The 13,306-nt window shown below is 40.7% G+C and overlaps 1 protein-coding gene across 1 annotated transcript in view; it reads right to left on the bottom strand.

The window, feature by feature from the left end:
* The window catches only part of LOC145413815 (uncharacterized), a 36,860-nt gene that overhangs the window by 15,612 nt on the left and 7,942 nt on the right, over window positions 1-13,306 (bottom strand). Inside the window, exon 2 of the mRNA XM_080283476.1 lies at window positions 9,789-9,925. Within this exon, the coding sequence (XP_080139602.1) occupies window positions 9,789-9,925 (137 nt within the window). The remainder of the gene's footprint in view (window positions 1-9,788; window positions 9,926-13,306) is intronic.

Raw genomic sequence — 13,306 nt, 5'->3', positions numbered from 1 at the left:
TTTGGTGATAAATACTGTACAATAATAAAAATAACGTTCTCTTTACTTTTCCATGTTTCAAAAAGACAACTCTCAACTCTATTATTTTTTTCAATTCCTCTACTCTTTATTCACATCAGTCACTACCTCGAGTCAAAGACTGTGTACAAATATTTAGTCAGATTTATTAAATTCACGATTCACGTACGTATATTTTGACTATTTTAAAAAATCCTGTCACATTTCTGTAAACTTTCTGTAGTTTTCCAAAATTTCTGTAGATTTTGCCAAAAAATCTGTTTTCTGGATGAACATCAAAATATCTGTAGAAATACAGATATTTCTGTAGACCTGGCAACACTGCAGCTTATTGCAGCGTTACTGACTCATACGACTGGTGGGTGAGATCGCATCTAGTAACGGTGTGTTGTTACAGCGTTGCCTGGCATTAGTCTCTGAAAAAAGGGTGCATATAGTTGCTTGATAACGGAAAGTACCACATGGAAAAATAATGGTCGTGTTGTTTGGCTGCGGAGGGATGTTATAGTAAGAAAACGCGACTGATTTAGAATCTGTCAATAAAATATACGGCGCCATAGGTGTTGCGTAGCACACAAACGTATGCTCAATACCATGTCGTGACTATACCCTATTTCAGGGCTATTTAACTACTTTAGGAGTAGGGCTGCATTATGAAACTCATATTAACAAAAGGGCCATTCATTATTTTACGAGTATTTTTATTTCTCAGTCTAAACACTTATACATCAAAAGAGATAAGAAATTCATATATTATTTGCATTTACATTTGCCGCTAATATACAAAAATAAAAATCAGCAAAACTTTGTCTTATGCTTGTTTATTTTTTTATTTTTTATTTTTTATTTTAATTATTTTTTTTTTTTCATTCCTCTGAGTCGGTCAAAAGACTAAACAAAAACGACCCAAGGGCCAGATTTTGCCAGCGGGCCGCCAGTCAGTTTGGACGGGCCAGCTAACCGCAACGGCCAGCGCCAGTTATCATGATGGCGAAAATAATACGAACATACCAAAGACAGGAAAAGGTGCTGTAAGAACAATACTGTGGTGTGTCATTTGTATCTTTTAATATCGAAGTAATTTGTATAGTAGCATGCATGAAAATATTAGAGAAATATATGCACACTTTTTTCTATATGCAGTACTTGTCCGTCTCGGGCCATAGACTTGACGGTTTAGTTCGTGAAGTAGCAGTCCTTGTCATGCACTTGTACATGCACTGCTTTGGCACTAACATCTACCACCGAGTTCAGTACATGCTATGACTAATTCAGAACTAGTTTAATGGTATTAGTGGAGATATTTTTATGACGTATCGGTAAGTCTTGTGAAAGATCGGTAAAGTCTGCTTGGATGAAATTCAAATAGTCTAACTTCCATACTCCTATCTGAGATTCAACCCACATCCTTTCGGACAGCAACCTCGAGAAAGTAGAGCGCCGTATTCATGTTGGTCTAAGAGACTTCGTTAGTCCTTTTCCCTTGCTTTTTTTTTTTTTTTTTTATGACACCTTAATGTTTTTATGGGATTTACATAGATATTTTCAGTAACCATCTAGTTTGTATGAATAATTAACATGCTAGAGGTTGTTAAAGAGCTTAGGCAAATTAAATCGCTGAGGACGCTGTGTTACGGAATCTGTAAAAAACCAACGGTAATTCGGTCTACAATGGTGACGGAAATGACGATTCATTGGCCCAAATAAGATAATTCACCCGAGAACATGACACTTCCCACCTCATCTTTTCTTCACACGCTACCTCAACTCGCCTGTACGTCGCAGATTTCTCCGACTTTGTGTTTTCATTGTTGCACGCAAATAATGATATATATTAGGCTACCAGACGTCTATATGACACGTCATCCTTTTTGGTCTTTTTATCTCTGGTCAGAAGCGATTTCTAAATATTTTAAATTGACCGAGATCTTGCCCTTTTCATATTTCCTCAGAGTACAGTAGTAGTAGTAGTGGTGGTGGTGGTGGTGGTGGTAGAAGTAGTAGAAGTAGTAATAGTAGTAGAAGTAGTAGTAGTAGTAGTAGTAGTAGTTGTTGTTGTTGTACCTGCAACCAGAGGCTCATCTGAAAATGAACAAGGTAGATTGCATCCCAGAGTTGCCCTTCTTGCACAGTTCACCATCCCTCCATCTCATCCTCGGCCTCCCCTTCCCTCTTCCACCTCCACCTCATTCACACTCTCCTCGTTAGTCTTTCGCTCTCCATCCTCTCCACATGGCCAAACGACCTCAGTGTATTTCTCATAAAGCTTTCTATCACATCCACATCCACACCACAACACTCCTTCACTTCCTCATTTGTCAGAATGTCTCTCCACGTAACTCCACATGCTCCTCTCAAATAGCTCATTTCCACCATTCTCACTCTTGCTTGTGTCCTTCCAACAAGGCCCAAGCTTCACTTCCATATGTGTGAGTTGGTATCACAATATTATCATTCAGCGATTCTTTTTCTTATTTCCATGCTCATTTCCCTATTTCTTATCACTTTCAAAGAAAGCATATATATATATATATATATATATATATATATATATATATATATATATATATACTTACGTATATTTATATATATCTCTATCTATTGCCAGACGCCTCAATCCCGTTTGGGGTGCCCACAAACAAATCGCCTCCAAGTCGACCTGTCCCCCGCCATTTCACTGCATTGCTCCCAACTCACACCCCCCTCTCTCATATACCTCTCCACCCCATCCCTCCATCTCATCCTCGGCCTCCCCCTCCCTCTTCTCCCCTCCACCTCACTCACATACACTCTCTTCGTCAGTCTTTCACCCTCCATCCTCTCCACATGGCCAAACCTCCTCAGTGTGTTCCTCATAACGCTTCCTATCACATCCACATCCACACCACAACGCTCCTTTATATCCTCTTTCGTCAGCCTGTCTCTCCATGTGACTCCACAGGCTCCTCTTAAATAACTCATTTCCACTGCTCTCACTCTTGACTTGTGTCCTTCCAACAGCGTCCAAGCTTCACTTCCATACGTTAGAGTTGGTATCACAATACTGTCATGTAGTAACTTTTTCACTTCCATGCTCACTTCCCTGTTTCTTATCACTGCTTTCAAAGAACCAGCAACCTTTCTTCCCTGCTGTACCCTTTCAAGCACTTCACCCTCCAAACCTCCATCCTTACTCATCACAGTACCCAAGTACTTAAACGTACTCACATTTTCCAATTCCTCACCATCCAACCTCGCTGTACATTCACTGACTTCACCTCTCTCAAAAACCATCACTTTACTCTTCCCTACATTCACCTTTAGATTCCGTTTCTTACACACTCTCCCAAACTCATCCACCAAGCCTTGCAGCTCCCCTTCGTCTTCACTCAACAACACAGTATCATCTGCAAACAACAGTACAGGGAGTTTCCAAACACTATCCTCTCTCACCAGGGCCACTTCAACATCCACTACCCTACCTTGTACCTCTTTTATTACCCCATCCATGTACAGATTGAACAACCATGGAGACATGACACAACCCTGTTTCAACCCAACTTTCAAAGAGAAAAATTCACTTCGTTCACCATCCACACGCACTGCAGCCTTCGCACCATCGTACATACTCTTCACAGCATTCAACAACTTCCCATCTACTCCATATATTCTTAACACTTTCCACAATCCTTGTCTATCCACCCTGTCATATGCTTTCTCCAAATCCATGAAAGCCGCATACAACTTCTTTCTCTTCTCTAGAAACTTTTCCACTAAAGATCTAAGAATGAATATCTGATCTACACAACCTCTTCCCTTCCTAAAGCCTCCCTGTTCTTCTCCAACTAATTTCTCTGTTCTTTCTCTAACTCTGTCAGTAAGTATCCTACCATACACTTTTCCTATTATACTAAGAAGACAAACGCCCCTATGATTACCACACACTTCTTTTTCCCCTTTCCCTTTGAACAAGGGAATAATTATACATGACTTCCAATCCTCCGGGATTCTACCTTCCTCCCAGGCCAATCTGCACATCTTCCACATCCATTCTACTACTATCTCTCCCCCATGCTTCAGCATTTCACCACACACTCCATCAATTCCTGGGGCTTTCCCCGATTTAACTTTCTTCATTGCTTCCACAACTTCTATCCTACTGATTTCTTCCTGTCTTCTCACCTCCCTCCTTCTCCCAGCCACTTATACTCGCATTACTTCCATCCTCTATGTTCAACAATTCCTTAAAGTGTTCTCTCCATCTGCCCACATTTTCTCCCTTCTCCACTAGTAATCAACCATTTTTATCTTTCACTCCCCTGCTAACTTCACTTCCACCCTGTCTTACTCTTTTCACCTCTTTCCAGAACATTTCCCTACGGTCCCTCCACTTTACACTCAAATTCCTTCGAAATTCCTCATCCACTCTCTTCTTACTCTCTCTTACTAATCTTTTCACCTCTCTCTTTCTTTCTACATATAACTCTCTCTTCCGCCTCTCAACTTCTTCCACGCCCCTATTTCTCATCCATTCATTGTATGCTTTCTTCTTTTGTGCCACAGCCTGTCTCACCTCTTCAGTCCACCACGCTGTTCCTTGCACCCCCCTCCGTCTTCTCTTCCTTCCACACACCACATCACATGCTGCACATATTTCTTCAGTAAATATCCTACACACACCTTCCACGTCTCCCATCTGCTCCAATTCATATTTGCCCAATCGTTCCTCCACTTCACTCTTATACTCTGCCTTTTTCTCATCCTCTTGTAACCTTTCCACTCTCCTTGCAACTACTCCTTCCTCTCGTCTTTCCCTTCTTCTATTCCTCCATCTTACTTGAATCCTAATTCTGGCCACCACCAAGCAGTGGTCAGAAAGTCCACTCCCCCAACCTCTATAAGCTCTTGCATCCATTACATATCTTCGCATCCTTTCATCCACACACACATAATCAATCGTTGCCTTCCTTTCATTCAGTTCACCACCCACCCTTCTCATCACTCGCCATGTATACCTGTGGATCATTTTATGCCTGAAGAGGGTATTGGCTATCACCAACTCCCTCCCAGCACAAATATCCACTAACGCACTCCCATTCTCATCTATCTCAGCAGGCACACCCCACTCACCAACTATTCCATCCACCTTCACATTCCCAACTTTACCATTCATATCACCGATCAAAAACACTCTCTCATTCCTTCCAAACTTTTCCATGCACAGTTCTACATTTGTCCAGAACTCTTCTCTTACTCTTCTAGCACGATCTTGAGTTGGCGCATACACACACAATCGCCCACATAGCCATGTATTAATTTTAATTCCTGTGTTTTGCGACTCTTTTTTTCTATATTTTAAGGCCACTGCACAGACGAATTGAAACTGATTACTTTGTGTATATTGCATTGTTATGTAGTACTTGGGTAAGCATGAAATAGAACTTGACAAAATCTGGGAGAGCGTCTAGGCATGGAATCAGTGGCGTACCGATGGGGGGGGGCATGCGGCCATAGCCCCCCCCTTTTGCAATATATATATATATATATATATATATATATATATATATATATATATCTATATATAATGTATATCTTGTCATACTGTCCAGTATTCCTGTCTATTCTGTTGAAGTTTTAATTTTAAAAAAATGTGAGCATTTGAATTTTAGTAGCATAAGGTTAGGCTACTGGAGAGACTGAATCATAACTCAGTGGCACAGAGTACCGTACTTAAAAATGACTTTAGAATATTCTATAATTGTGTCATATACCCATTCCATGTGGCCTCAAAATTATTATAAAATTGGCCAAAATGCAAAATTTTCTCCAGGGGAGGGAGGGAAGGCTTTCAGTGCCCCCCCCCCCCTCCCGAACGCCCCTGCTGTACGGGCTCGCTGCGCTCTCCAAAATCATGGGCTGCTCAGTTAAAAGATAAAAGCAAAAAGGCCCCCCCCCCTTTTTCAACTTTCTGGGAACGCCACTGGTACTGTAAATCCGGATGAATTGATTCGTGAGCAACTCTGTGAGAGAAATAACCACAGTTATTTGGTGGGCCGGCTTATAATTTTGGGTGAATAAATTATATATGTGGCTGAATGGACTTGTGGACAAGTCCACTTGTGGCTTTGTTCGCGAGCAGTAACTGTAAGACTTCTACAAATATGCTTGTCATACGTACACATTTGCTCACTCTCAAATTTTATGATATGACGCAACCTTATTAAATTTTGACAGGCATATTTACCACATTACGCCACGTCAAGACGGCCTTGGCCACGTCCACCTTTTCCATGTCAATCTTGACTGGTTAAGCAAGCCCAAGATAACAGACAATTAGCAAGTTCCAAACAGCCTCTCTTCAGGCAAGCACCCTTCGTAGAAAGTCTTTCCCACTTCTGAGTACTTACCTCTCAAGGAAGAACATTAATATCCACTTAGTGTCATGCTGAAATCTCTCACTCTCTCTCTCTCTCTCTCTCTCTCTCTCTCTCTGTCTGTCTGTCTCACACACACACACACACACACACCAGCCCGTAGCCACTTGAAATTTGGAGGGGCCAACTCCATCGTAGGGGGGGGATTTTTTTTTTTTTATACTATTCCTTTCACGTATACTTCTAGAATGTATTGTATGAACTTATAATAAACTAAATATATGCTGCATTATACTAGTGTAAGCACTAAAACCAACTGAAACCAATTTTTTGGTACCAAAATGAACGTTATTCTTTTCTCTACACGTGAGGCTTCATAGCTTTTTCAACTTTCATAAGGTTCAACACGTACCTTTTTCAAAGCCATTTATAACTCCGGCAATATTTGCAGTTTGCAGACTGGCACTGATATTGCTAACGAGGTTACGAGAAGATGTGCTTACTTGATCACTCGTCCCACAAAGTACTGTTTCGCACTATTCAGTCGAGTAACACTACGCTACTATAGTCGCGGTGCACGACTCTGAGGTTATTATCGTGCCCTGGCACCCTACCATTCAAAAGTGAGTCTGATTTCATGTATAATATAAGACGCATGTGAATCGTGTATAATATGTTCGTGTATAATAATATTCGTGTATAATATACTCGTGCATAATAATATGATTCGTTTATAATATGATACGAAATCGAACGCACTTTTGAATGACAGGTTGCCAGGGTACGATAATGACAACCTCAGAGTCGTGCGCCGCGACTTTTTTTGTTTTTTTTTAATGTGCCAGGGTTGGTAGGCTGCACGGTGTTTGAATCTGAAACGGTGTTGCACACCCTTTTCCTAGCGGCACGTGCAGTGTAGCCTAGACATGCAAACCGCCGCCGCGCTGGTACGGTTCATTCAACCACGATTGGGTCAACTAAGTTCCAGTCTACCTATACCAGCTTATTTTGCATATAATGAATTACATCATGCCCATACGATAACCGTCATTAACCATGTAGCTGTATAGAATCAACTCATGTGTCATGAACGAATACGTAGTATATCTGGCTTGATTTTTCGTATATTTTCCCGGTTTGTATGTAAGCAAATCATATACGCTTCTAAGTGAAAAACTTTTGGGGGAGGCCAATGAGTTTTTTTTTTTTGGGGGGGAGGCTTTTTTTTTTTTTTTAAGTATTGATTTTAAGATTAAAATAAATATCGCTATCATTTAGGTATAGCACCAGAAGCCAAACATAGGCTAAAATATTATTTATTTTCTCCATCACCCAACCCTATTCTGCCCATCAGGACCGTAGGAATCCTGGCTAGAAGGCGAGGATGACCAGCCTCACTCGCCCTCAAGTGGCTGATTGTGAGCAATAACTCCAACGATCCCTTGGATGTATATCTCTCCGAACGTCATCCAGTTGGAACACCTCAGTCAGATCGACCGACCACCAGACATCATTTGATAGTATGATTACCACCCTGCGCATTAAATGGCTTCGCAGGTTAAGTGTACAGTAGAGTCGAGTCACTTGAAGGCTGTGAGCGGATGGTGGGCGCCTCCGCCTACCACAACAGCTTTTCTCTTTTATAAAAGATTTGTTGCCTTTACCGCCTGATGTTGCATATTAAATATTCTTCGTCATATATTATGGAGCCTCTGTGGTACAGTGGTAGAGTGTGCGTTTCGTACACAGGTGAGCCTGGGTTCGCGCCCAGCCAGGGAAATAAACTTTGGGAGTGTTCACTCGGCCACGTACTGCATTGGCGGACAAAAGGGGTGCTGTGGTTGAACCAGTGTCGCTTACTGTAAAGTATGCTTGCACCCAGTCGGCTTGCGCGGGCCGATTACACTTGGTTCACAGACTACACACACATCCAAAGCCACTCCAACACTACAATTACACTTACAAGCACTTCTCACCCTACATACAATCTCTACCAAACAGCCTAAGCCACTTGGTAGAGATAAATTGGCTGTACATTATATCTATACCTATCTGTCTATCGATCTATCTATATGTATATATATTCATTTGAGAGAAATAGAGATAGCTATATAAATAGATAGACAGATAGACAACTTTTATTAACTCCACTATCAAAGTCATTTATAACTTGATTTAAAATATTTCGATGACGAGTAAAATAAAGTACCGGTGGTAGTAGTAGTTGTAGTAGTAGTAGTAGTAGCAGCAGCAGCATGATGATGATCATGATCATGATGATGATGATCATCATCATCATCAGCAGCAGCAGTAGTAGTAGTACTGTAATATTAGTAGTAGTAGTAATAGTAGTAGTAGCAGCAGCAGCAACTCCAGGCACCCGGTGGACAGTTACTGAAGAAGCTCTCCTCCTGCAGTTCACCATCCTCCTTTGGGGGATAGGGAAGTAGATGAGAAAATGTCACCTGACAGCGGAGCACCTCGGTTGTATCTGTACGCAGAGAGAGAGAGAGAGAGAGAGAGAGAGAGTCGTAAAGTTAATTAATGGAAAACGTGGATCAAGTTCACGGCAGTAAAATAAATGAATAAGCTGTATTGCACCTAGGGTGAGGATCAAATAGTCACATTCAGCTACCTGCCATAAATATAATTACTTCTACGGACACACATTTTACCAATTACTTCACTCCCACGACTTTTCTTTTCGTGGTATCTTCCAACTATTTTATTTAGATCAAGAGGCTTTATTTATTTATGTATGGGAGGGGTTAGAAACAGCCTAATAGTTACCCCAGTTGGTACTAGATGTTCCCCAAAGTGACTAAAATCGTCAGCAGGTAGCAAGAATAAGAATTACCTTCCTGGATGGAAAATGTTAAATTGTTTCCTAAATTAAATGAAACGGGAGTCACCATTTGTCTCGGTGTCTCCTACGTTAAGTGAAGGAGTCATATTTGTCACAGTGTCTCTTGTATGAAATGAAGGAGTCACCATTTGTCACAGTGTCTCCTATGTGAAATGACGTGGAATTTACTATTTGTCACGGTGTCTCCTATGTGAAATGACGTGGAATTTACCATTTGTCACAGTGTCTCCTATGTGAAATGACGTGGGATTTACTATTTGTCACAATGTCTCCTATGTGAAATGACGGAATTTACCATTTGTCACTGTCTCCTATGTGAAATGACGTGGAATTTACCATTTGTCACAATGTCTCCTATGTGAAATGACGTGGGATTTACCATTTGTCACAGTGTCTCCTATGTGAAATGAAGTGGGATTTACCATTTGTCACAGTGTCTCCTATGTGAAATGACGTGGGATTTACCATTTGTCACAGTGTCTCCTATGTGAAATGACGTGGGATTTACCATTTGTCACAGTGTCTCCTATGTGAAATGACGTGGGATTTACCATTTGTCACAGTGTCTCCTATGTGAAATGACGTGGGATTTACCATTTGTCACAGTGTCTCTCCTGTGTGAAGAGGTGTAGGAGTCACCATTTGTCGTCTCCTGCATGAAGTGGGAGTCACCATTTGTCAGTGTCTCCTACATGGAGTGGGAATCACACTAGTCACAGAGTCTCCTGCGTGAAGTGATGTGGGAGTCACCCATTGTCACAGTGTCTGAATGTGAAGTGATGTGATGTGGGAGTCAGCTTTTGTCAGTGTCTCTTGTGTGAAGTGATGTAGTGAGAGTATCTATTTGTCACAGTCTCCTAAATGAATGAGGTATAGATCTCCTTTTGTAGCTGTTGTCTAGTAGAGTATAGATCTTCATTTGTTGCTTCGTGTCACATAAAGACAATGTGAGAAGGGATGGCTTCATTTATTACAATTAAAATACTTCCAGTATTGAATTATAGATCTGCATTTGTGCAGCAGAATGTCTCAAGTGAAATGGAGGGGGAAGTTCGGGTCCTCCATTTGTCTGAGGGAGGTCCTTAAGTACAATTAAGACCCTCAGTTGCCTTTGAATTTCCGATGGCTTTGGCTGTGCTTCTTGTTGGTCTTGTCTTTGCTGGTCGCACAACAGGAGACTGATTAGGAAATAGCTTCAGAGGTGGCTGATGATGACGCAGCCCCTGCGACAGTAGGTAGTCTAAAGTCTCCATTGGTGTTCCTCCTGCGTCTGTCGACTTAACAGCTGAAGGATACCAGCAGAGATGACTCTAGCAGAAGTTACGTAAACATGCAAAAAAGTTAAGACCTATATAAAATGCTAATGATCAATTGTTACTAACAAAGATGTTAATTTGGTCAATAAACAGACCTGACAGTTTTCATAAAAGGAAAGCGAGGGGGCATCTCTTCCGTCTCCGTGCAAATGAGCGCTTCGCAATAGAAGGGTAAGATATACAAAGAAAAAAACCATCATGGGTTCGGTAAGACCTGTGCAACGTAAACTAAACTGTCTCAGCGACTCAGGATAATCCAAGCCGAAAACTTTAACACCGGACCCAGACATTTCAGCTGTCTTCTTTCAGCCGTACGAGGTTTGTGTAAACTGAGCACACAATCTTTCAAACGGAGGCTACACCAGTGCTTGGAGCATAGGTCGTCACGTACTGTAGGCTACCAGATGAGCTTTTTATTGCTGTCCCGTCAAGATCATGGACAGGTGTGGGAATGGTGAATCTGCAGGTGACTCTGGTGGATTCACCTAAGCCAACAAGTAAAACAAATATAGTCGTCAAGGTGTATAGCTATAGTCACTCATCTGCACTTTAGTGCCATTGTTTTATATACCTAAACCCGCATATATTATGCTTCAAAACCATGCATGCGGACTCCTGAAGGGGTTGCAGTGTTATAAAAGGCAAATGCGTAGTTAAAAAATAATAATAATAATCCGGAGTGTTACCACGGATATGAAATTTTTGGATTGGTTGTTGTGTATATTAAGCACACTTTTTTCTTTTTTCTTGGTATGCACGCGCTTTACTTTTAGCAGTAGAAGCTCCTTACCAAATCCTCCCGATAGTCTTATATTTTTCTTATTATTTCTGAGGTGGCAAATAAACGTTTCTTATTAAATCTGTTTCCCCGTTGTTTTTAAGCTGTTCCCGAATTGAACTGAAATATTTATTGTTGTAAGAGGTATAGTTTGATTTGTCATCGTAATGGCGGAAGGGACTGTTCTAACCTAAATGTATAATCTAACCTACCTTAACTGTACCTAATAATTTAACCCAACTAAACATAAACTAAATTAACCCAAGCTCCATTTGGGAAACGAAATCCACATTTGAGTACGTCTGGTTTATAAGCAATTGTAAAAGGTACAGAGCGTGATGATAACATGTGAAAATTTTCAGCAAAAAAAGGTACTTTACCTCGCTAAAAAAAAAAAAAAAAATAGCCAGGAAAGTACAGAAAAACTGGAGGAAGATTGATGGAAATGATGAGGTATTTCTGCCGCTTTACGTTTTTTTTTTTTTTTTTCCGTTGCCCCCTGTCCCTGTAATGATGTTTATTTCCCCCCCAAAAAAAAAATCCAGTTTATCTCGCTATGTCCATTTGTTATAAATATTTTATCAATAAGTAAAACAAAAATTTTGGCATAGCTTTCTTGAATACTGGAACTGCGAATTTCAACCAATGCCGGGGTCGTCTGCATGTTTACAGTTACGTGAGAAGTATAAGTTCTGTAATTGAATGGGCAGCAACAAGTCGTGATAGTATTCCATTCCTTATATCAAAACGGTAAAGTATTCAAATAACATGTGACTATCAGCAACACGGCTGTACAGAGCTTCAGCCTCCTTCTGTAAAGTGGCCAGAGCAACTTATATCCAGCTGTGTAAAGCGTGTTTGGGGGGTGTTTCGGCACTGCGAAGTATCTGCTGATAAAGTTAAGTGACAGCCTCTGAACGTGTTCAGCTAACAGACATTTAGGTAAGTATGGCAGTTTAAAATAGTACCAATCGAGACTGACAGATGAGCACTGTAAAGTTAGGATAGTATCGGTTGTCGGCAGCCAGCACTGCAGTATTGTATAATAGGAATGATTACATGATCGCTCAAGTTAACGGTAGTTATGTTTGTTTTATATTAAAAAGTTATAGGTGTAGGTTAGTAGGGTCAATTAAGTACAGGCAGTAGTGTGGTTCTTTTAAGTCGTTTCGGTAAATGAAACTCGTAAGGTACCAGGAAAAACCATTAGGCCTACCGTACATTATGCGGCCCCATGATGTTGCCGATATTTCTTAGCAAATTTTACTTTGTAAACATCGTGGTAAATTTTTAGAAGTAACCAACGTTTTCTTTTATTATTTTTTTTATGGTTTCCAGTGCAAAATACTGTGCTTTAATTAGTTTTGACCCTCATTTTTGGGGGAAAATCCCCCTTTTGGAATTTTGAGTAAGATTTCCAAAAGTGGGTTTATCCCCCAAAATCAAGATCAAGATTAATTAAAAATACACTATTTTGCATTAAACTAACCCAAACTAACCTAACCTAACCTAACCTAGGCCTGATCTAGAGCCTGACATAGACCGAATGCACACGCCTGCACCAGCCAATATGGCGCAACATTCATCCGTTACTGAGCGACAGCCTAACCTAAGTCACTATATGACTATCCCTACAAAATTTTGCTCCCCCAACTGAAACTAGGCTTAAAGGGTAAGTCTTAGTTAGAATAGTTCAGGGACGTAATATAATGAAAATTGGTAACGTTGGTTACTTCTAAAGTTATACCAACATCGTACAGATATTATCTGTCACTGAGATATTAAGTAAACAAGCTTCCTTACAAAGGGCTGGTATGGCAACCTCCATTTTATGCCTACTAGTTTTCCCAGCCTGAATTATTTTTGCATATAGGTTAAAAAATATATACAAGTACTGCTTATTAACCCGTTAACTGCTCTATACAGCGTGGGCTGTTCCAAGTGTGACTGCTCAATACAGCCCTGGCTGCACAGG

Source organism: Coenobita brevimanus, chromosome 97 (assembly GCF_032717465.1).
Source record: "Coenobita brevimanus isolate Jiangsu-jjx chromosome 97, ASM3271746v2, whole genome shotgun sequence".
NCBI lineage: Eukaryota > Metazoa > Arthropoda > Malacostraca > Decapoda > Coenobitidae > Coenobita > Coenobita brevimanus.
The sequence above is the reverse complement of the archived record's forward strand: the minus strand, read 5'-3'. Positions and strand labels throughout refer to the sequence as shown.